Here is a 24,911-nt window from a genome sequence, read left to right as displayed (position 1 = left end):
GAGACAGATGGGAGGCTCTGCAATACTTTTGGGTCCTGTCCTCCAGCTGGGTCAGCCTGCCGCTCCATCTTAGCTCCTCGCCTGTAGGGTGCATCTATATATTATGCTTGCAGCTCATTTTCCTTTTTTCCTGGAAGAAGCTCTGTACTGATCTCACACTGAAACATCATTTAATAACCCGTTGGGTAAGATTAACAGCTCTGAAGGTGTGCGCTCGGTCTGACCACCTCATCCAGCAGAGCTGATGCAGTCAGGGGGAGCCATTAAGGAGAGATTCGGGTTATGGGGAGACAACTATACAGATCCTCCAAAGGCTATAAATAACCCAGAAACTGCTTCAATCCAGATTTTATTTGGCCCTGGCTCCTGAAATACTGTAAATAAGTTCTGCTCACTGCGCTGCAATGCCATGTGAAGGGTTAGTTGAGAGTGATTTATAAAGGCAGTAGCTTATATTCAGAGCTGTTCTTAATTGTGGCCTGGCTTGATAAAGCCACTGTCGCAAATATATAAGTTTCTTTACAGCTGGATCAAATGTATCAGCGGTTGTATTTCAAGCAGGGAAAGGAAAGTATTTTAATTTGTTTTCGCTTCACTTTCCGCGGGCCTTCATAACACCAGCATCTACCCTGCGGCTGCCAAGTCTTGGCTGAGTATCCTGCAGCATCTCAAACTCTTCAGAGAAGGCTGCGTACAGCACGTATGCGACAGGCAGAGTTTCCCTGGGGAATGTGCCTTGTTTATGGAGAGTGCCAAGAGACACGGCCTTACATCCAACCCCTCCCTCCAGAGGTTTTTCCTCCTACATTTCTAGGGAAGAGGGCAGGGAGAAATGGAGCACGAACTGAACATACTTACTTCATGATCAGTTGCACTGCTCTCCCTCCCACCAATGCTTCCTCCTGACTGGATCTGGAGCTCTTCTGCCCCTGCCCCAGGGAGCCCAGCCCCGCAGCTGAATCATGGAGACATGCCCCCTCTCCACCACCCCAAAGCTGCTTCTTCCTGCTGCTTCTAGCCTGGCCAGTGCTAGAGATTGGTGTGAATGCAGCCACTGGAGCCTGCAGGCCAGCAGGGCAGGCACAGATACTCTCAGTGCTCCAGTTCCACCAACCTCTCACTGGCAGTACACAGGCAGCACTGGGCTGACTGGGATGTGTGCTCATCCTTACCAGGGGCTACAGCTGTGGCCCCAGAAAGAGCACTGACTGCCCTGCCCTGTGCCTTGTGGACCTCTTGCTCTGACGAGGCCTTTTCCAGGGGTTTCTAGGAAAGGGATGCGATCCTTCCTGTGATATTTAATGCCTAGAAGTGACCTGTATGATTTAATGTGTTGCATATCAAGGTATCAAAAAGACATCAAAGAAATCCTTGAGCTTAATCCTTGGTCAGGCCAAGATCTCTTCATGATGAGGAAAGGAGCCCAAACTATTTAATAATGCCCCCAAAAGCAGATACTAAGAAATTAAGGGCACTTGGAAGCTCTATATTTCTAGATGTAAGACTACCCTTCAACAAAAGCCTTGAGACAAAGCTCTGAGGGCCCACAGTCCTATTGGGCTAGATGGCACGTGTCTGCGTGGACACGGCTGTGGATTTCTAGCCTCCTGGCTGCACTGCAAGCTTAGGCTGCATGGGGCAGAGAGCTGGCAGGCGCCCCCGACCCCCAGCTCTGCCAGCCCGCTCTTGTCCTATGCACTTTTGCAAATAACTCTTACAGCTCTTTGCTCTTCTTCCTCCATGGGCCCAGGGTATAGAAGATCTCCCTATTGCTTTCATTGTCTCTTTCCTCACCTCTCACTGTGAAAATCTCCTCTCTCACTGGCTCCCGCTGCAGGAACCTGGGTTATTTGGCACTTGGCACTGGCCTGGCACCACCACTGACTCACATGCTGCCAGCAAGCACTTGACTGTCAGCCTGGCCAGAGCAGGTCAGGAGTTAGGCCGCCCTGTCCAATCCAAAGCAGCACCTGGCACAGTAGCTTAATAGATACTGAGTCATGGACTCCATGCCCACAGTCACCTCCACAGCCATGACTCGCAGGCTAGTTCCTTTGAAATCTCAGGAGCAGCACTGACAGCAGCTGAGGATCTGATTTCTGGAGTTTACCTTTAAAAAGTGCACACCATGTGACTACGAAATATTCACAAACACGCACGCACTGCTAGGCATACACCTCTTGGATGGCTGTCTTATCCTCTGAGCCTGCCCACATGTGGTGGATAAAGTTTTTTGCCTTACTCCAAATGCAGCAGGTGCAATAAGATGAGAACCTTGCTAGGCAGATTGTAAAAAAAGGTAAGGATAGAAGATTAATGCTGCCACTATCAAACAAAAAGAGGAAGACAAATGTGAGGTTACAAATCTGGAACTGCAGCATCCTTAGCACACAGTGCTGCTGGTCTGAATGTGACTGGAACATGGCTGCTGACTCTGTGAGGCCCCTGTCAGCTGATCCCACAAGATCCCCGTGAGAAGTCCACACTGCTCGCTGTGTTCTCACTGAGAGGCTCTGCAGCAGAGCTCTGTAGTAAACTGGTGATACTGCTGCTGCTGGACAGACAGCTATGTACTGTATTGGTGTAACCAGATTCGGTAAATAGCCCTGAGGTGTAATAAGTGTTGCGCTTCATTTCCAGCAGCCACTTTCTACTTTTAAAAAGGAATTAAAAAATACTCAACTGTCTGGTACCTCACATACTCAAAATACATCGTACCACTCATGGCTCTAGTTCACCTGTCAGAAAGCACCTATGCTGAGCCCAGCTCAGTACAAACGACTCCAGGTCTTGTGCCAATCTTACAGGCAGAGGCAGCCATGCTTGGGAACAACTCTAAAGGGTCGATGTCCAACAGGATTCTTCCAGGGCTGTGCTGGCAAGTCCAGTGTGTGTCTATACAGCTGCAGTCATGGGGTTCTTCTGCCTGGGATCCTGTTGCCTGTACTGGTACTGGTCTGGACTGGTCCCACGGTGTCGGATAATCTCATTATAAGCTGGTGCACGGTGGGGCTGAGGAGGAGAAGGTGGCACGTCCTGCCGGAAGGGTCCTTTATGCTGGTTTGGGACGGACTGGGCTGGGTAGTACGGGGGGTATCTCAATTCTGCCACTCTTGCGTCTGGTGCATGGATGTAGTTCCCCTTAGATGGGTGGACAACAGGCTGTCCTCCTCCTTGGTAGTAGGGAAGATCTCTCTCTTTGTAGATCACTCGCGGCCCTGTTAAATATTCCAGTGGCTCTGCAGGTCCACGTCTGAAGAGGAAAGCATAAAGCCCATTAAAAGCGTTGCACTAGCTCAGTGACATGTTATTGTACTCACAGTCTGTTTACTTTGGGAAAGGAAATGCCACCTCAAGCATGACAGGTCCAAATGAGTCAAAAGAACTTCTGAAGGATACCAAGCCTCCCACCTGCAAGCTACAAAAGTCTGCAACACCCAGGACACTGGAAGAAGGGTCCAGCACACATCACAGCCCTTTTACAATGGAGGAGCACTGGAGCCCTTCAGTTCCCAAAGTCAGCCTCCTGTGATGCATTTGCCATAATGGAAACAAAGCTCCTTTAAACAATGCATGTTTGACTGAATCTTATCTGGCCTGAGGATAAACAGATGAGTTGGGTCTGCAAGTCTGCAAATCCCATAAGCTTTACATGCACAAATATTCATGGTTTCCAAGCCATTTCCCACTATTTTTTCTCCTAACATGTCAGACCATAAAGCTTTCCAAACACCATAGTTGGAAAAACTGGAACTCCTGGAAGAAGCACTAGGGATGTCAGGTTATAATACCTGTGTTTAATGGGCGAGCTGCCAGTGAGGTTTAAAAAAAACACTCTTGTGATCTGGAAGGCCTGATATTACAACAGCTCTGTAACCTGTCTGTAACTTGTCTGCATCAGTATGGATCTGACAAGCTCCAGTTCACGTGGAAAGCAACATGTGAACATGACATCCCTGAGGATGTGCCACGGAGCCCTCTCTGTAGCTTTTTGCATCTTAATTCCATGATTTGCACTAATGAAGGACTAATATCTTTTCCTAGTACAGCTTAACTTGTGATACTTTTGAAATGGCAAAAATAATTGTTCTCACAGACATGTCAACCAGGGAACCCACAAAAGTTCAGCTCAATTAGGAGGTTTTGCCAGTCTGATTGCAAATGCCTTTGCACTTTGGCAAAACCTCCCACTGACTGTACAGGCAGCCCCTCTGCAAGTGTGAGCTGAAGGAAGATGGCAGGGTTTTGACCCAAAACAGGGGCCGAAAGTATAAATCAATTACACCTGCTCTGTGGGTTTGGGACTAAACTCATGAACTGTTTAAACAGTCTTTCCATAGATTTATTTAAAAAGTCATCATCTTGGTACAGCAGATCAGGTGCTCACAATTCATCAATGCCTCTCTTTTGTTCACACACAGATTTTACAAGCTTGCCTCCCCTACTTAATCTGGGCTTCCAGACTCCACTGGAACTTGTTTTGCATGAAGTAAAACAAAACATGTGGTTTTCTGCTGCACTCGTTTAAGCCCATGGGGTAAATCATGGACACAGGCAATGAACAAACATTATCTGCCTTGAAATGAACCTACAATTCTCTCCGTGGAATAACTTAGTGCAAATGTTTCCTGTTTAAAATGGAAAGAGCAAAAGGAAGAATTCCAGGCCTTGGACTTTTAGGACCCCATGCTCCCCAGAGACTTTTTGCTTTAAAAACAGAATGTTATAAAAGACAGGCACTCCTGACTTTTTTTTCCTCTCTCTCTTTGTGAGACAGTCCAGACAAAGTGCTGAAGGGCCTGAAGCCACCCTCTGAGATACTAAAAGAACTCTTAGCCGCATGTGTTGAGACAACTGCTATCTCTGCTCACACACCTACGCCTTGCAACAAGCCTAATTTCTACAGCAGCCCAAAGATTTGCTCCACGTGTTTCCATATGAAGGCTTGTTTGCTAGTCAGTGCCATCCCACTCAGCTGTTAATTCTTCTGTACATAAAAATGCGCTTCCAATCACAAAAGGCTTCTGCGATGTTCAGAACTGCTTTGTGTCAAGCAGCAAACCAAGAGGAACAAACGTCAAACCTACAGCCATCACCTTTTAATTAAGGGTAATGCTCAAGATCCTGTTTATTAGATCTGAAAAGATGTTCTCATCAGCAGCTGTAATCAACCAAGCTCTTGTGGATCACATTAAGAAGGGACTGAACCTGGAACTTGACCTAGAATTCACCAAGGAGCCAGGCAGCTTTTGGACTTAGATCTAACTACTACATTGAATTACTCAAAAATAACAAAATCAAGATTAGTTAGTACCAAAATGACTGCGGAAAACAGGACTGAGCCACAGCATCTTCTAAGCCTCCAGCACAAGTCATCCCTCAGCTCGCAGGGCAGGCCTGGATGTGGCAGCAGAGTGAGATGTGCTTTGCAATCCAGCAAGCTGCTCAGCTCCCAGCAGGGCCACTGCCAGGAAGGCTCAGGCAGGCCAGTTCTGGAAGAAAGTGCCCAGGGTAGCACATGCAGGCAGCTTCGACCTGGGATTGTGCAGCGAAGATGTACCAGGGTACAAGTGTGCCAGAGACATGAAGCATATATCCAGCAGCTTGAGCTCATGCCATTGGGTTTTCTGTGCTATGCTATAAAACAAAATCCACCATTTGTACACTTACACCACCCTTTGTTGTGTAGGTAGACTGCAGAGGACCGTGTATGAAAGACATAATCTTTCTTGAAAATACAGAAATATGTAAACTGTTTTCTTTCAGACTATCTCTCTCCTCTCAAACACCCAGATCTGCTGTAATTTTGGAGTGTATTCCTCAGAATTTGGGATAGCACCTGGAGGAGGGGTTGTGCTAAGAGACAAGGCTCAAATCCAGTTGGCATGGAAAGCCCTAGAACGTGGCATGCAAGTTGTTTTTTGTTTTGTTTTGTTTTGTTTTGATAGCCTTGACAATAACATTACCAGTGATCTAACCAATGATTACTGGAACTATCTTGTGAGCAAAAGCTCAGGCAACTCTGGTAACTCTGCCCCCAAGCCAGCTCCTGAACAGCATGACCAGGGGAAATTCATGAAGGATATCCTCATGACTGTCCCACCCTCTGCAGCTCATTTCCCCAGTGACTCAAGTGGGTGTTGGGCATGCAAGGGCATGTGCTACCGAAGATGGTGTTTTGCTTTTCTTCCTCTTTATGACCAGCACAGCATGTTGAAACGGATTTATTTCCTAAGGATCCATTCTTCCCCACCTATCAGCTGTGCTTGCTGCAGTCTGCTTTTAGGGAGCTGCTCACAGCACAAACCACCAGCTTCAGGAGTCTCTGCCGTGAACTTCCACCTGACATGTCTTCAGATACAGGAAAGAACAGCCCTTCCCTTCCCAAGTGTTTCAAATTAGCCATCAGTCTTCTTGAGGAAGAAGAAACACGTACAGATGCCAAAGCCTAGCTATAGCAATGCTGTCACCATTAGGAGCAAGTCTGGAAGGCTGGGAGCAGTTCTAAGCAGAACAAGCAGGGCCCCCTGAACCAACGCCATTTTTGCTTGATAGCTCATGGTGTAAAGGTATATGCTGTTGTTTGCCTTTAAAGTAATCGCCGTAACAACCAAGCAAAACACTTTCTTCTTGGCAGCCCCTTGTAGATGCTATGCTTGTTTCCTCAAGAGCCAAAACAACCCCCGCCTTTCCTTTCGGCAGACACTGCCACCTCCGAAGAGGCCTTAATGAAATTCCTCTTCCCTTTGCTGCTGTTTTTGTAGGCTCCTGATGAGTTCAGAGTTCACAGGGCTGCATCACACCTCCCAACTGACCCACGGTTTGGGGGTCAAACCAATAACCTCAAGTGGAAAATCAGTGACCCATGGGAGTGATCAAAAATCCACAAATTGGGTCAAGCAGGTCCAGCCACTCAAAAGGACCAGGCCTGGAGTGTGCCCTCTGACAGGGCATGCTGAGTAGGAGCTGCTCTGACCCTCAGCTGTTTTCCAGATTTTTGGCCAGTTGCTTGACCTGTGGATCCAGTGAAATTAATGGCAGGCAGAAGGCAGGGAAGCTGACACAACAAGCTGGGAAGGAGCTGATCTCAAAGCTCTAAAAGTGTTTTTGCTGATAGTTCAGTTCTGCTGCCCTTCAATGGAAGATGCTTCAACTGTGTGAGTCTAAAAGCAGAGGCTAGGCAGAGGAAGCAGAGGAAGGCAGGCAGGCAGAAGCACCAACTTCAAGAAAGGAGCAAAACTAGGGGGAAATACCTTCCCTATGTCATTGGCAAGGTGCCCTTTACTATGTTTGTCACAAGGAAATCATACCTCGTGAAGTAAAAGCACAGATCACACAAACTGCAGATAGCAGCAAATATGTTTGGCCATATCATTTCAGGTGCTGGTTTGCAGCCCTATTGGTTTATCTTCCACATACTTGACCAGGTAAGAGCTGTGATCCATTTCGAGAGTTAAGAGCACAAAGCAGCTTTGTCAAGTAACTCAGGTAACCTGTGATGATGTTCAATTAACAGTACCTGTTGTTATTTCCTCTATGACAATTAACGTCTGAAATTGCTTTTCTTTCTCCACTTTATTTACCTTCCAAGCACAAAGCATGTAAGATCTAATATATTCTGGCTTTGCTGCAGAATTTTTGAGAGCCTCTGGGATTATTTAAAACAGAATGAAAGGACTCAGAATACATAGGAGGGGCTTCTTTTACTCAAAATGTTATTTAGTCATTGAAGTCAAATGGGTATCTGTAAGTTTCAAAAAAACAACTAAAACAGCTTTTGCTTTCTGCAGCTCCATTTTTTTGAAGAACCCATTTCAGTAATACTTCAGCTGCCAAGAGTCTCACAGGGTAGACTGGCCTAAATACCTAATGTTTAAAAAAAAAAAAAAGCACATTTCATTTCAAGTTTACCATGTTTCAATGTTGACCCCCATTTGCAGGTCACCTTTAACATAAGCCACAAAGACACATGCTTGGGTTATCTCAAAGCAAAGGAAAGCAAAAAGACAATCTGGCTGTTCATGCTGTGCCCCATCATGTCGGGGGTTTGGATTTCATCATGACAAAAGAGTTTTTCTTGCCTCTGTTCTATAGGGAGAATCACAGAGGTCACACTCTTAGTACCTGGTAAAAAGCAAGGAAGGGAATGCTCCCTTCTTACATCACTGCCTCCGTCTAGCTGCTGAACGAATATTTTGCAAGGGATATAATCTCACATGAAAAACTGCTTTCTTACTTTGTCAGGGAGTACTTCTCAAAATAAACTTCAAAGAGAGCCACAGACTAAGTGGCAAACGGAAAGCCCACATTTGGCTGCAGTCTCTTTCATGTCTAAGCAAGACATACAGAGGCTCTGGGTGATGGCTTCACAGCTCAGGCTGTGATTAAAGAAGAGCAGAAAGCAACAAGGTCCTATCTGTGTCCAGATTCTCACTGAAGAACTCTATTGTATGCATCATGATTGCATGTTGTTTGTTCTCAGCCAGGAGGGTCTACTTTTAAAGAAAAAAGGAGTAGATGTAAGAAGTAAATTATGCAGACAAACAATTTGATAGTATCAAATGCATTACTGTGTCTTTATACAGCTCTTCTCAACGGATGCTAAAAACAACTGACTGAAAAGACCATGCAGTCCTCCCCCCCTCCACATACAGCATTAAAGATGCTGCAGTGCTGTTTGTGGCACTGAGAAGTCCTGTTGCTTAATATTCAGTGTGCATATAACTAATAAAAATACAAAGAGTCATCGCAGGTTGCAAAAAAGCTGCCACATGCTTCTGAGCTTCAGTGAAGTTTCTCTCTACATCTTAACAGGTGATATACTCCTATAACTAATATTTGCTGCTTCAGACCAATATTTCCCATAGCCGATGATGGATTTTGCATTTAAAAAGCCACAGGAAATCAGATTTGGTATCTTAGCACTGGGAAGAATCCACAGCAGAAGGAAATGCTCTGTGGCTGCTGTCTGAGAGAGCGGCTTGCTCTTCTCAGCAGAAGGCAGATGCCTAGCACTGCCATGCTAACCTCAAACACACCACACACAGATTATTTATGGGCTGAGCTGGTGGAGGTGCTTTCTTCTCCTGCTCTTTCATCGACAACGCAAGGCTAAAAAATCAGATAACATAAACGAGCACAATCCCTGGCTCTCATGTAACACATGCCATGCGGAGAGAGCTGTTTTTAGTTTGAGGACTGTGTTTGGAATTCCTTCAGTGTCGAGTTTCCAGTTACCAGACCCTCATCCCTGGGCCAGGCACGACTGTGGTTGGACAGGATTAGCAGAACGCTCTGCAATGTATGTTACATAGCTTTGACTTCTATAGGCTTTGCAGTCCCATAAAAATAATGATCATTTCATGATCCGCATTACTGGGAGAAAAAAAAGAGCAGAAAATTCTCTCCTTTTTAAAGGAATTGTATTTGTTTTGGATTTGGAGAAGTAAAGATCCATATAAGTTTGTTTGAAATTCAAGTAAAAGCATATTTCAGATGCAATTCCAGCCTGATGCTCTACCCTTGTCTGCAGAGATTTTGCCAAGTTTAACAGTGGTATTGACTGGCTGGAACATAAGAACTTATGTGCACAGCTCATATCTCTCTACAGTACTGTGGCTTTGAATATTTGGAAACAAGCAGTAAAAGCACCACAGTCCTGGAATGCAAGTGTACAGACATGTTTGTATTACTCCACTTGAAGTCTAGCCCTGAAGTGACTGAATAACAGACTTCTTTTTTATGTGCAGAGGGCAAGATTCTGAGAGGTGTTGGACCCAGCAGCTCCCTGGGCAGTTACTGGGAATTGGAGATATACAGATGTTCCACTCTTTATATTCAGGACCAAGCACAAAGCTTAGTCAGACACCAGCTTTCCATACAGATGAATATATTGCAGAAACAACTGCAAAATAGGCAAACAGTAGTCTGACAGGTTTTATACTTTGTTGTAAGATTACTAAAGTTTCTTACGACAGCATCAACAGTTTATTTTGCACACAAGCAAACTAACTGTTCTAAATCCCTAAGGGAGCAGACTATGCCACAGATTGGTTAACATCACAGTTTAGAATGCCATTTAATTAAACCCCCTCCCGTCACTAACAAAGCCATGTTGCTCCTCTGCTCCTTTGCTCCAGCGTTAGTTTATTTTCCACAGAAGATCTGACCAGCTTTTGAGAATCCCATCCTGCAGGCAAAGCTCTCCTTTCTTTTCTTCCCTAAATCCAACCGACAAATATGGGAACCGTGATAATCAGGATTAAAGAACTCAAATCAACAGCAACAAAACCCGAATACCCTCGCCGGTGCTCTATAAATGTCCAATAAGCATTCAAAACAAACAGACCAATAATCCTTCCTACTCAGTGTACCACTTGTTTTGTTTGTAAGCTCTCAGGCATGGCACATCTCTTCTATCGGGAGGGATAAAATAAAGCAGCACCTATTGAGCAAGACATCGCTATTCTGTGACCTCTTCAAGCTTAAGGGGATGTTTAGGAGATTGGTACTTTAAGCAGCAAGTCATTACAACATGTCTCATTTCATATGTTACTCATTATTCAACACAACATAATACTGTGCGAGTCATTAACCTCTTGGCATTGGTAACCTACTCTCAATGCTAAGCAGTCATGCTTGTTGCTCAGGAACCCCCACGCTTTGCTGGGGAGAGACCTGGACGAGATTTTGGTCTCTTTGGTCTTTTGTTTTGCAGATCAGCAGAGGCCGAAAGTTCTTGCTACAAACTAAAATAGTTCTTGGCCTTTGGTCTCTGGTGCTGGATTTCTGAAACGATGCAGACCAAGCTGCAACGGAGGGGAGAAAGCTTTCTAAGGGTCTTAAGCCAGCAAGAGAAGCAAATATTTTAGGTTTCTCAAATGTTCTGTATCTTGGTGCAGACAAACCAATACAAAGAAGCACCAAACAGGTGCAGAACTGCCATCACCAGGGTGAGATGCTCTAATGAAATCTCTCTTAAGGTACATTTATGATGCGTTACTGTACATTAGCTCCAATGGATGTGGGGAACTGCTAACCCTGCCATGAGAAGAGCCACAAGAAGAGCTATTGTCCCAAAAAAGCAGACAACCAATGGGAAGGCAGCTATGCACTGAGAGGTGAGACTCCTCCACTAGCACAGCACAGCAGTGCAAGAGCCCAGACACATCCTAGACCTCTTCACCTCACCCTAAGCTCTTCTGCAGGACTCTGCTTTTTGGAGGCTATCGGAGTAAAAATTAAAGGCCCAGGAGAGCCCCTCCACAAGGAAGCCTCCTCCGTCAGCCCATCCTGTTGATGACTGCTGCTACCCAGGACATTTTGTAAAGTGCATTCAAAGACAGATAAAACCAAATTCTATCCTGTTCTCATTTTTCACTTGGAATGAATTTAAAAGCATGGCGATCATTCAGCTGTGCTGTTAAAATGATTTTCAACAAATAACAAAAGTCATTTAAAAGAATCTTCCTAAGTAATAACAACCTTGGTCTGGGGCTTTACTATTCAGCTGCTGGGATCTTAACATGCTGCCTGATCTTTAGTGGGCTAGTAAAAACCCGTAAGAACTGGTTATTAATGTTATTATCAAGCATTCAGGCTTTTTCTTCTCCTTTTTTTTTAAGCATCTCTCATTTAAATTAAAGCATTCCTTGCAGCGTTTTCTCCCATTGCCATGATGAAGCATGGCTGTCAATTCTGCCTCCGATGGCACAAACTGGGTAGTAAAATCATGCTTCAATAAAAGAAGGAAATGATTTTTGAAACTGACTGTAGCTGGTTATTTTTCCCTCTGTTTCATTTTGTTTCTAGGTGCAGACATTCTGTTGAAACTCGCTGGGATATGCTATTCTCTTCTTCCCGCTTCGCAGTAAAGCAATGTTCAACATCTAAGAAGAAAGATCCTGCTTTCGGGGGGAAAGGGGGACCTCAAAAAACAAGCAGCTCTTATTGGTTTCTTCAGGCAGTATTTCAATCCCCATTGTTCCCCTACTGCTCACGTATTGATTTGCTCCTAAACAGCACAAGCAGCCAGTAAATACAGCCTCCCCACCCCCCTTCCCTTATATTCGCTTTTGTTAGAGCCATTCATTTCTATACAGGCATTAGATTATAGATTTCCTGGCTCACAGCACTCCATTAACACTCTGGTAACCACCCCTTTTCCAGCCAGCCATTAAATACCACCTTTAATAATTGAGATTTAAAGGCTCAGGGCATGATAAACAGCTGAAGTTAGAACTTTACAGCTGCCTCTACCAAAGTGTGTAAATCTCCAGGTTTGGATAGGCAAATCAGTTAATTAGACTTGCATTAAGTCACAAACTTTGCAGGCGCTCTGACAGCAGACGTCCTGAAGTTGAGCTTTAAATAACAAGGGTCAAACCCCCGAATCCCACAGGGCTGGGAGAGACGGAAACGTCCCACCCGGTGCCCAGGGAGCAGTAGCACTGCCTGCAGCTGCCGAGACACGCAGACGGCCACGAGCGCCCTGTGACTGCAGCCCCTTCCAGCTGTGTTTATGCTGGCTTCTTCCTTAAGAGCTTCTACTGTTACACTAACATCAGTGCAGCTGCAGCCAGCACAGCAACTGCTGACTGGACACACGCTACCTGCTGCTGCGGTGAAGACATCCTATGTTTTACCGCCCTGTGCTCCCTGCCCACCAGGACACGGGTTGCTCAAAGAGGGGCTCTGCAAGTGCCATGGGCTAAGAGCGGCTTGTTCCAGCTCTGTGCTCACCTGTTGCTGAGGAAAAGCCCTGGGGATGTCCCTGAGTCACTGCTGGCCAGTGAATGTTCAAAGCTGGCGAGAAGCAGGTGCTGCAGGCTGCAGGCCTCTTTAGGGATGTGGGCAGTAAGAGGTTAACCTTCAGTGGTAAGGCCCAGTGTCTGTGTTCCATCTCTGCATGAGTTATCTGCCTGTTGCTGCATTTAAAAATACTGTATGCAATTAACTGTTATCAGGTTGTTAAGCAGCATGCTGAAGTGTGAACTTATCATTCAATTGTTTCCTCTATTTACAAAGCCCTCACCATTCTCTGAGATGGAAGCCTGGGCCAGGCTGTTGACTTGTTCAGATTAGGAGGGGTTGGCACATCAGATCCTGGTCAGAGAAGTAGAGAGGTGAGACTCAGCCGTGAGTCTGCTTGGTTCCCCAACCAGCCTGTCAGCACGCCCTGTAGAGTAGCTGCTTGTGGATGAGATGCACACATGGCACTGCTACCACATACACTGCTGTAACAGCTCCCTTCCCCTTCCTTCCCTGCAGTAGTTCCTTCTGCACGCTCTCCTATCTAACAATACCAGCTGTGTCCTTCACTCCTGGCCTGGCAACTCTTCTCTTCTTTGCTTTCCTCTCCAGCAGTAAAAGTCCTGGCAATGCTATCAACTAGGGAAGATAACATAACATCAGCAGACTTGTGTGATTTTTTCCATGTGGTGCTCCTGTCTGAGGCAGCATCATGTACTCAGCAGGACTTATTTGCATGGTTCCTGGGCGCAGCATCCTTTGCTCTTTGCAAACTGGTGCAGTCTTCAATATACCAGATTTATGCAGCCCCCAACACTTGTAATAGAGATAAGCAACTTCTAAACAAATTTCTCCTGTGCCATCTGCAAACCATACTGTATGCCAGATGACAAAATAAGATTTGCAACAGTAAAGCTCTTGGAGCACAGCAACCTCCTAGAGAGAGCAACCACAGCCTCTGGCAACAGTTCTAACAGCTTAGTCATGTACCTAGGACAGAAGACATCAGGATGATGAAGCTGGAAGAGTGAGCACACTGCAGAGGACAGAAAAACAGGCTTTAAACATGCACTGCAACTCCACCTCTCTAAGTAATGGGAACCCAATGCCAATAGCTGAGAATTAGTGATACCTCACAAAAGTGACAGCATAGCCATTGAAGGATGGGATCAAGCCACTACTGTGATAAAGAGAGGCTTTAAAAAACACCACTTTGTGTTAGCCTTGGTTTCCTTTAAACGTGGCAAAAAAACAACTACATGCAGTAGAGCCCTATGTGCAAGTGATGATACCATCATCAACTTCAATGCAGATGATGATGACACCCCTACACCCAGAGAGAGACTTCCAGGCACCTCTCCCTTTCCCCCAGCAAAGCTACTGTGGGGCATCAGAGAGTAAAAGAGAGTGGAACCTCTCTATTTGAGCCTGGTAAGAACCTGGCAAAGATTCCAGACATGCCTAAAGACAGTGTGTCTCAATTTGCCTGGAAATTTCTTTTAAATTAAATAAAAATACCCTCTAACTTGAAACAAATCTTTACATAATGAATCAATCAAACAATTATCTTTGCTCGGGTATGTTCAAATCAAGGGAATCATCATCGAAAATAACAACCGATTTATATAGCTCATTTAAAGCCACAGTAAGCTAGGTTGCTGATTCACTAATGAACAATAAAGGTCACTACTACAATATAATTCTAACTATTTTCAGACTGTGTGATGTGATAGATTTGAAGTGGCATGTTCATAAAAAAAACATCAGTGCACTTTGCAGCAGGAAGGAAAGGTGAAAAGCAATCTGTGCCGTGCCCAGATAGCAGACAGAAGAGGGGATAGCACAATGCTGCGTGGAACTTGGTGCCCCAGCCTCATCCAGGCTCAGCCAAAGCTTCTGGATGTCAGTGGAAGCATTTCAGTGAGCTTTGGATTAGGCTCTTGTATAGGAAAATGGTATCTAAAGGGGGAGGAGAGGGCAGGGAGAGAATGAGACATCTGTATCCTGGAATGAAGTCAGGAAGTTAAGGTCTGAAAGCCCTAGATAGCAAAGAAATAGCTGAGTGCTGGACACGGGTTGCTGAAAAGCCTCACTCCCCATGGAAACATTCCTTTTAGATTCTCTCTTTTAAGTATCCAGATAAAAGAAAGGCCAACACAATTATTTTATTTCTCGCTTTCTGAGCGCTCACGATCTGGAGAGAGGTAATTATATGCAATTACAAAGAAACAAGGCATTCTGCTAGAGGAATGGCCCACCACGTACATGGATGTAACATCAACGATTAGTAACCTGACAGCTGGGGCATGGTAGCAGTGTGCTCTCCGCCACAGCATCCTGCAGAACCAGGTGCTTTGGACAAAGCTGCAATCAGTGGACAATTAACAGCTTGTGCAGGCCTTAAAGCAGACCAGAGGCCCCTCCTCCCCAAAACTCACTCACACAACTATAGTTGTTTAGTGCAGGTTTGCAGAAAGGTGCAGGCTTCCGAAGCACAAAACACCTCGTGGCAGGTAGGTACTCACAGATGGTGATATGAAAAAAACAACAAATCTGTTATTTAACCTTGACAGACCTCTCTTTGAATCCCATGGCCAAAAAGCACAATGTAAGAGAGGGTCCTGTGGTGAGCTGAGAATGATGCCTTTTCCAAACCTCAGCATTAAATCCACAACACTGACTTGGGTTCCTCTTTCACAAACACATGTGAAATTTGAATTCCAGTAAAACAGAACTTTCTGTGCCATCTGCAAGATAAGAACTTTGCAGCCTTTAAAAGGTCCCCTTTTTTTAATGATCAAAAAGTAAAGGGGAGGAATTTTGCATCACATGAGGCAGCTATAATATAACCTGATGCTCAAGACAAACATTTCAGCGTTTAAATCAGAAAAGCAGAAAGCAGCAGTATCTTTCAATGGATACAAAATGGCCTCTGTATGCTACAGTTCCTTGACAAACTTATACAACTTGTGGAATGTACTACTAGCACAACTGATGGTGAAATGTCGACAGAGGAAAAGACCAGGGTTAAGGGCTCTGTGCTGATTTTTTTCCCCAGGTTGGGATTAAAGTGATTTCAGCTGGGACCCACCATTACAGATGTATTTATAATTTCCATTTATATTTTTAGACTGCGTTCAAAGAAGTGCAATGAGAGACAGCAGAACGTTTTCCATTGTCTGCTAAGAACTAAACACTTCTGATGAAATCTCTGTAGGACCAAGAACCAGTGCAGTAATCTCTCAGTAACAGAGCTCTCTTTAGATGTTTGGTGATGGGAGAGAAGGGAGAGCTGTCAGCCCTTCACACAAAGAAATCAAACTAAAATGACATTCAGGTTGTTATTTCCTTCAACAATACTAAAGAGATTCCAAGTTAAGATCAGTAACCAGTCTCTTCAGAGAAAAAGTCATATTACTCATTAAATGACCTTCTTTTGATATTACGTACAGGATATTTAACAAAAGCCAGCACATTAAAGTAACATTAGGGAGGCATTATTTAAACCACAGAAAGCTCAGGGAGAGAAAAAACAAAATTTATTTAAGTATCCCTGACTGTCTCCCATCTTTCCCCTGCTTCACAATACGCATTTAAGTCCAGGTTTCCTGGAGGCCTCTGATAGCCAGGCAAATGCTTGTTATTGAAAAGCAAAATGTGTTCATGTTAAAGCAGGTGCTTAAGTGCTCTGATGGATCCCAGCCTAAAAATCCAAGTTGTAAACCCCAACTCAATTTCAACTGACTAATTGAATTGGCTTTTTTTTTTTTTCCTTCTGAAATCCACTTTCATTCCCAGCCGCTCTGCTGTGCCACCCTGTGCTGTGATGCAGAGGCAGCCAGTGGGTCAGCACGGCACAGCTCTCAGCACTGGCACAGCCATGCTGTGCTGCAGGGGAGCAGCACGCCAAGCTGTGTGGGGCTCCTTACCGAAACGTGCTCACATTCAGCCCAACACCTCAGTCAATGAGAAACCCCAGTGCCTCTAGAGAACTCTAAAATGTTAACTAGAGGACTCCCTGCATGGAGTCAGGCAGGTAGGGAGAACTGTCCTTAAAGCTTTTAGATCATTTTGGAAATGTGTAATTGCTGAATGTAAAGCATGTTTGCTGTTACTGGTCTTTGGAAGAAAGACTGTTAGTACGTCCTTTCTTCTATTCATTTTGTCGCAGCTACTGTTTTGGGTGGCTGATTTCAGTTCAAGAGCACACTGCTATGACCTCCCTAAGAAAATAAAATGAAAGGAACAACGTGACAATAAAAACGGTCTTCTAATAACGCATCCTTTTTGTACTGAAGACTGCTCTGTTCTCAGGAAAGAAATATTTCTTTTCTTTAAAGCACAGCATCGCAGACTGATTCAAAATTCATAATACAAATGCTAAGTGAGGGACCAAAGCCTGGTGGCACACGGATATGTACAACAGCACGCTAACACCTAGATCCAAGCAAAAAGCCATTCACATGGATTTTCAACTGTGAAATCTTGCTGAGATTGGTTTTGCTTGCCAGATTTTGTCATGATCTACAACAGACTGCTCTCAGAGTACTTCCTTTCACCTGGAAAACAAAGGCTCTTTTTCTGCTTTAAATGGAGAAAAGATCCAGCCACTCAAAATCCAAGCACCCCTGTTCGCTTGGGTTTTATTTGATAACCTGGGCTGGGCTTTGTTCACACCATTACTGCCCTCTCTCCTTTCTTGCTTAGAACTGGCTGCCATTTGCCAAGGCGCTGTCTCAGGCTATCTAACACAGATCCAATCTCCTTCCTGAATTACATCTGGAGTGGAACAAAGATGGCAGATAATTCACCTTCTATTAAAGTTAACGCTCGCCTCCTTTTGCTTCCCATGTATGTTGTATAGTCAATGTGTTTGCATGTTCTGCTTTGTTTTTTCAGCTGTTACAAGTGCAGGAGATATCAATTACTCTGCACACAGAGAGAAGGTGGTGACTTAAGGAAAAGCTTCCAGTTTACGTGACTCTTCACCTCACTGCCTGCTCTAGCCTTTAAATGAATCCTTTTGGACAAGAGTGGCCTGCAAACTATACAACACTGACCGCGCGCCTACCAAGTTTGGCTGGTGTACTTCTGGCACATCCCCAGCACCTTCAAGTAGTTTATTCAGATTTTCCCAAATAAGCCACCATGAAAGAGCAGTATCCCAGTGTATCTTGTGCTTTGTTTATGCCATATTTTAAACAACTGTTCCGGTAGAAAATTTTGTACAGGTGCTGAGTGACAAAATTAGTGCTAATTTACATAACTATTAAATACTAGAACAATACAATCTCTTCCAAGCCTAGAGATGAGAGTGAAGATTCTTAAGACAGCAGGAATTAATTTTCCCTAACAGGGTACAACAAGAGTTTCAGCTCTATGTTGGCTCTTTACGAAGTTAATGGACCATAACTGCTACTGATCTGAAAGCTTGCAATTCTCCAATGACCTTGAATTACATTTATTTTAAAGTCCTACTTTGCTTACATCTGTGCTAAGATGCAGTATTGTGGAGAAGAAAATAGCGTGCAAAGACACGCTCCTTTTTCTAGTATCTCCAAAATATGGAGAAGTTTTAACTACTAACACTGATGTGCAGAGTTCACAGAGAAAAAGCAAGGATGCCAATTAGGTATAAGAAATAATACCAAACCATATCAAATTACTCTCAAACTAACACAGACAGCAAAGAAATGATGGAACGTGACACGGACTGCATCTCAGGCTAAGCTTCTCCCCACTGAAATTGAGAGGAACATAACCATGGATTGCAATGGTTCAGGATCAGGCTTATACTAGTTTCTATGGCATTTCTTGCAGAATAAGGTGTTACTCAACCTGGATCGACATATCCAAAGCATATCTGAATCTGACTTTCTGAAGTGCCACAGAGGAAGAGCAAAATAACAGCCTTAGGTGAGTGAGCAAAGAAAGTGGATAAAAAACCATGACATTTAGGATATTCTCTTGGTATGTGTTAAACAGACTTCTGTGCTGAGAAATTAAGTATGTCACCTACTCATGAAATGGAAGCAGTTTGGCTGCCAGTTGAATGTGTTGTATTAAACAGCCACTCTAGCAACTGTTTTTACTACTAACTTCTTCAGTGATTCTCTTCATCCCAAATTAGTTACTTCTTTCCTTTAATCACCCATTTATATAAAAGCTCTCCTCTCAATTCAGGTTTTCAGAGAGAGTAACAACCATAAGCAGCCACAGGTCTGTTTTAAGGCACCGTTCCTGAGTTTCTCTATGGTTCTCATTTCTCAGAGGGTCGCACTGAGTGCTCACAGCCCTGTCCCCTCCCCACGTGTTTGTAAAAGATCCCAGAACTGTATTTCAGTCCTTAAGATTTCATAGCCCATTATTACCTTACAGCACTCATTTAAGTCTGTTCACATACAATTCACTTTCCTACTTCATTGCCTATCCTTTTCAGAGTGCACACATAGGAGTACTTTTAAGCGATTTGCTTTGAATGGCTTGTTATTAGAAACTGACTTCTTGCCATCATGACAGTGCAACTTCCTTGTTCTTTACAACCATTCCTGCTTTTGCTGAACCTGTTTTTGCAAAGATTTTGGGAAGACAAGGGCATGGGCTAGATTGTGGAGAACTACTTGCAGACCGCTTCTGAGTGACGGGTGCCATCACACAGCTGCTGTTTCTTTATAGGAGCCTTGCAGAGCTATGATGGAATATGCAAGACATCTATGTACAGTGCTGTCAGACAAATGCAGGACGCTTGCTCAAAAAATCCTCGCCCAATGTCCTCAGGTACCTCAGTCATCTATACCCAGTACTGTTAGCTTCCTACATTTTGCCTCTCAGGTGTTTCTAAAGCATGCCCACAGGCAATCATTTTTCAGCCACACCTCCAGACTTATTTACCAAGAGAAAGGCAATGCCTACACTGGGATTGCATCATCTTATTTTACAAAGAACTTTCCTACAAAAACTTGTTTCCTCACTTGAATCCTCGAGCCCACAGGCTCCATCAGTTCAGACTTACAGTCCAAATATTCCAAATTTTTTTATTCCATTTTTATTCCAAATATCCACAGCTACGCAGTGGCCAGCTGAGTTTCCCATTCTGCTCTCCTGAGCCATTTCAATATCCATCCTGACAATGCAGAGGATGTATTTGCATTTTGTAGCACACATCTTATTCCCCAGGTTTCACTCAGCACATCACTTTGTTGATGAATTCTATGGGACATATGCTTTTGTTTTTTAATTTGATCTTCTTGTTTTTAATTTGCATTCAGTTATCTTTTTTCCACAGATCCTTCATCTCAACCTAACCATTTTCTACTGACACTTATTTCTTTCATTAAAATTTTGTTCTGAACAGCTGTTTTGTTCTTTTGCTCATTGGAAGCATAGCTAATATAGCTTTCTTTTCTGTTACTGAGGCGATGTCTCCATGACTTCATTAAATTTTATAATGTTAATTCAAGCCCTTTTGTTCAAAAGCAACATTTTTCTCCACTATTGTATTCTTAAGCTGTATTTGGAGTTCCTAGTTTTAGCGAGCGATGCTTATGCCTGCTTGTAAACTAAAATCCATGCCAGACCCATGTTTTTTGTAAATGTGACATTCTGAAGTATTTTTATTTATTCCAGCTAATATCTCCTTGCAATAAAAAAGCTAGTTGTTTAGTTTCAAAATATTAATTGACTTCTAAACTATTCCATATTGCATTAATGGGCTCTTCGCTACGAGGAGTTGACTGACTTATTAGAAAAATTGACAAACCCCATCCCCATCTGCCTCCCCCTACAATTCCAAAGTATTCTTCTGGGACATCTGGCTTTTAATGTTCTTTTCAAGCTATGTCCCAGTTGTTGCAGGCGTTTTCTTTGCTCTATTTTCTTTATTCCCATGGAAATTACAGAGGTGGCCTGCCAGCCACTATCCATGATTTGATGTCACGAACCTTGACCTTTCTGGCTTTCTAAAGTATACTTTTTCAACATAAAGACTCAATTTGGCTAGGATAGAGACAGCCAGTTAGTTTCAGTTGATATTTCTTTCCTCATTAGAAAGCTGTATTAATATTAACAACTGCGTCCCCTTCTTTTTAAATTCCACTTACATCTATACTTCTGATCCTATTTACAATATTCTTTCTTCCTTTCAGCCAAGCCTTGGATAAATTTAGGTTGCCTCAGACACAAGAACATTTTTTGAACTAGGTCTACAGCACACAGTGGACATTTCCCCATTTCCCTACCTGCACTGGTTTTTAGTCCCAAGACTCTCCCTGCACAAGGTATGCACAGATTATTTATGAACTTCAAAAGCTTTAGGACAAATACCATTTGGTAGCACACACACACAAAAAAGCCTTCAGACGCAATACAAGACACAGAGATGTTATTAGCACCACAGCACAATGCGGTGAAGCAACTGAAACAAAGGTAATAGCAAGATGCAACAGAGCACTTCCAGCTTCCTGCTGTGTGCATTTATCACAAACGAGGTGTCCCATTTCAGACTTGGATGCTGTTCTTCCTGAAATACAATGACTTTCCTGACCTCTCACAGATGTTGGCCAGTTTCTATAGCAATCAGTTTTATTTCCTTGCAGAGTTAAGTAAAGTTAGTTAAGCAGACCTTAAACTGTTTGATATTGGATTTAAGCTAATCTTTTAATAAGCAAAGCAGCCTGGTTCACAAGCTTGTGCTCTAGCATGTAAGAATGATCTCTTTTTTTCTTTGCCCGCATTTCATCATGGCTGGTTTATTGCAATGTATCTTGGAGGTCCTCGAGTAAGACCAGTATTTCCATTAAAACTGATTCTAAATTCGTCTGCCAGGACTTAAAAACCAATGAAAACCATACACATACTTCATTTATAATGAGATCACTACATTGGAAGATGCAGACAGATAAGACATTGCTGCATTTTCAATGAAAATACAGCTGTCAAGATAAAAATCATATTTAAAAAATATCCCTGAGTTACTGATATGACTTAGATGACTAAAACAGAAGAGAAAGTTAATAATCAAGTGCATTGAAGAATCTACTGTTTGAATATTATTTATGTTTCATAGGAGTAGGATGATGAAATTAGGTGGGTCATTCGTTTTTGCTCCCTATTTAATTATAATCCTATTTAATTATTGTTAAGACTTCAAATAATCAAGTTGTCTTAGCTTTGCAGCTTTATCAGGTGAACATTAAAAAAAAATACAATAGCTATTTTGGCAAAGCTAAACAAAACCCATAAAACTAACAAAAAATAACAAAAAGAACAACCCATGTTTATGAAAATATGCCTGCAAGTGCCCTGTTGAATGAGGTGAAGGATCCTACAGTTTTAAGGTGCTAGAAGGCAGCACTGTGTCACCTGCGATTCCTGCAGTCCGCGTCAGTATTGTCCCCCTCTGCCTATCACAAAGCACGACTTCAGGCTATAGAAAGATAAAAAGGACCAGAGTGGAGCCATGCAATGAGGTCAGCTGGAGAGTGGAACAATGGAAGGTTGAGAGCAGACAGCTGTTAAGAAGTTGCTGAGCACCAGGAAGGTCCCTAGAAGATAACTTGGCAGAAGAGCAGCAGTGCTGCAGGACAGCACTGTTGGCGTTTCAGAGAAGCGCCGTGCCACTGTGTGACCGCTGTAAGTGCACATGGGTCAACAAAAGGAACCACAACATCCCGTCCCACAGCTATAACCATGACTGCACTGCTGAGGGAATATAACGCAACAACAGACTTCTTGCAATACGGGTGGACCTAGTTAAATCAAAGGGATTTAAAGCAAAAAACATAATTGTGATTTATCCAACAAGCAAGGAATCTTGATTCAAATTATTGATTTTAAGCCTTCCTTTTTCATCTGTGCTCCTTGGTTAGTCAATTCCCATAGGCTGGGAATGCTCTGACAAGTTGATTTGCAGCTAATTATAGTCTGCACTAAAAATTGTGATTTCTTTTTGCTAACTAGGCAAATACACTTTATACATATTTAAGTAATGTCAGTATATTAATTTCAGATTCTACTAGACAATGGTGAACGATGACTTATTTAATAGAGTATTAACTTTTTCTTGTGATCTGTGGCAAGTCACTTTTGGATGATTTTTTTTGAGATACAGTTGCAGAAATTGTGCATTTTGAAATGAACTCAGTAAAATAAAGGCAAAAGCACTCAACTGCAAGAAAAAGCTAATGAAACTTGCTTAGTAATCCATTCCTTCTCTTTGAAGATCCTTATCTCTTCACAACATAGGTGTTACAGAAATGTTTCTTTTGATCCAAACAGTTGGAAATGTTTTTGACTTGACTCTGGAGGCTACCTTGTAATTTGTCTGCATGGGGATTCCTGTCTCCTGAGTCAATGCTGTTCTCATGCTCTATACTGAAAGACTTAACTGTTCAATTATTTAATTTACTGAGAGGGAGGTTAAAAGATAACATAAAGGATCACCGCATACAGCTACCAAAGGAGAGGGGTTTTGCAGACCACCTGGCTCTTAGAATCTAGTAGAAACGTACAGTGTCTGGAAAAGGAAAACCAACAACTTCATACTTAGGAAAAAAAGAAATAAACTTCTAAAAAGAGCAAAATGATTATGCTCTGAAGAACGTGACAAATTCTCCACTATTGGAAATTTTAATTAATTTCATTACATTTATAAAAGTGACATGATGGATCAAAATAAAATTCAAAATCAAAATTTAGTCTGAAGCAGAAAGGTAGAGAGCTTAGAAGGCTCAGATAAGGCATTTAAAGTTTCCTTTGTGGTTTCAAATCTAACAATGGCAGCTGTGCTTCTTCTAGCTACTGCGTGAAAAAGTGCGAGCTACATGGTTGAGGTGAAGAGGAACTTCCAGCATGACAAGACGACATGGATGTTACTGTACTGCAAAACCATTTCTTCAAAACATTTGCAGACTTCCCATTTTCAGGGTGGATGCTGCATTCAAGATAGATATTCCTTGAGCCAATTGCTAGCTTGCTTAATGGTCTCCTCCCAGCCACAGCAATAGAGCTGAACTCATCTACACAGCCTGAACTCATTTTTTGTTCTGGTAATTAGTTTGTGACATCCTCAGTGTAGTTTCACCCCTTTTCTTGACAAAATGTATGTTTTTCAGTGACAGGAGGATTCCAGAGAAAGTCAGGAATACTAGATTTCTTTTGGAATCAGCATTTCTTACCAGCAAGATGAATGAATTTTCTGTTTACACTCATGCCAGCAGCGTCCCATCTCAGCATCTGACAGAGTCTGCTTTTGGTTACAGCCAGTTTTTCCATCACCACAGCAAAGAATAAGTATGGAGACACAAGATTCTTCTGAACAAGGCTGCCATTGGCAAGCCTGTGATTTACATTAAGACAGGCTTTCATACAAGCAAGTTCAAAAATAAAACTATGAACAAATAGAGCAATTTCATCTTAGTATCCATTCCATGCTTCTATCAGGAAAATATTCTGGATTACACCAAGAAAACTGTCGTTAAAAATAGTTTAAGAAATACTAATGTTTTTCTGTCTTCCACACCCCTGTCATGCTCCTCTTGCCAAAAGAGGAGGCTAAGGCGTATAAGAATCAAGCCATTCTCCTCCTAAGCAGGGGGGATTTAACATTGCTTAATAAAACCATTCAGCACTACTTAGCCTTAGCCCCAGGGCAATACGCAAGCACCGAGTGCAAAGAACTGTATCTCTCTTGCAAAGCCTTCCATTCTGTCTTTCTCATTTTGCTTCTTTTCTACAGATGGAACAGCACAATGCAGTGTAAGCTGAAGACCTGCCACTCTCCTGCCACAGCCATTTATCATCCAATTCAGATGTTTGGCTCTGTAGACATTTCCAAACAAAGTGTACAGACTGGCACTATTTTAGCTTGAAACTTAACTAGGTAACTCATCTGGCCGCTCACTAAACCTGTCACATACAAAGCCTTCCTCCAAAGGCTGCTGCCTCCTGTTTTCAGCTGTTAATTAAAAACATAACCTTACAGAGGAACAGATCCTGCGTTCAGAGGCGAAAAGAGTGTCACTGAGCTCAGTGAGACTGGAGCACTGGATCTGCTGTGACATATATTGAGAAGGCAAGCACATGCAACACAGCAGAATTCCTCAAATATGGTTAATACAGCATCTGAATTTGGCCCATAATATCTAGTCTCAAATTAACAGCTT

The 24,911-nt window shown here is 43.1% G+C and overlaps 1 protein-coding gene across 1 annotated transcript in view; it reads right to left on the bottom strand.

The window, feature by feature from the left end:
• Positions 1 to 336: 336 nt before the first annotated feature.
• The window catches only part of PARD3B (par-3 family cell polarity regulator beta), a 371,446-nt gene continuing 346,871 nt past the window's right edge, over positions 337 to 24,911 (bottom strand). The window contains exon 23 of the mRNA XM_042874585.1: positions 337 to 3,253. Within this exon, the coding sequence (XP_042730519.1) occupies positions 2,896 to 3,253 (358 nt within the window). The 3' untranslated portion in view covers positions 337 to 2,895. The remainder of the gene's footprint in view (positions 3,254 to 24,911) is intronic.

Source organism: Lagopus leucura, unplaced genomic scaffold, assembly GCF_019238085.1.
Source record: "Lagopus leucura isolate 7727_CA_CO unplaced genomic scaffold, USGS_WTPT01 Super-Scaffold_100012, whole genome shotgun sequence".
NCBI lineage: Eukaryota > Metazoa > Chordata > Aves > Galliformes > Phasianidae > Lagopus > Lagopus leucura.
The sequence above is the reverse complement of the archived record's forward strand: the minus strand, read 5'-3'. Positions and strand labels throughout refer to the sequence as shown.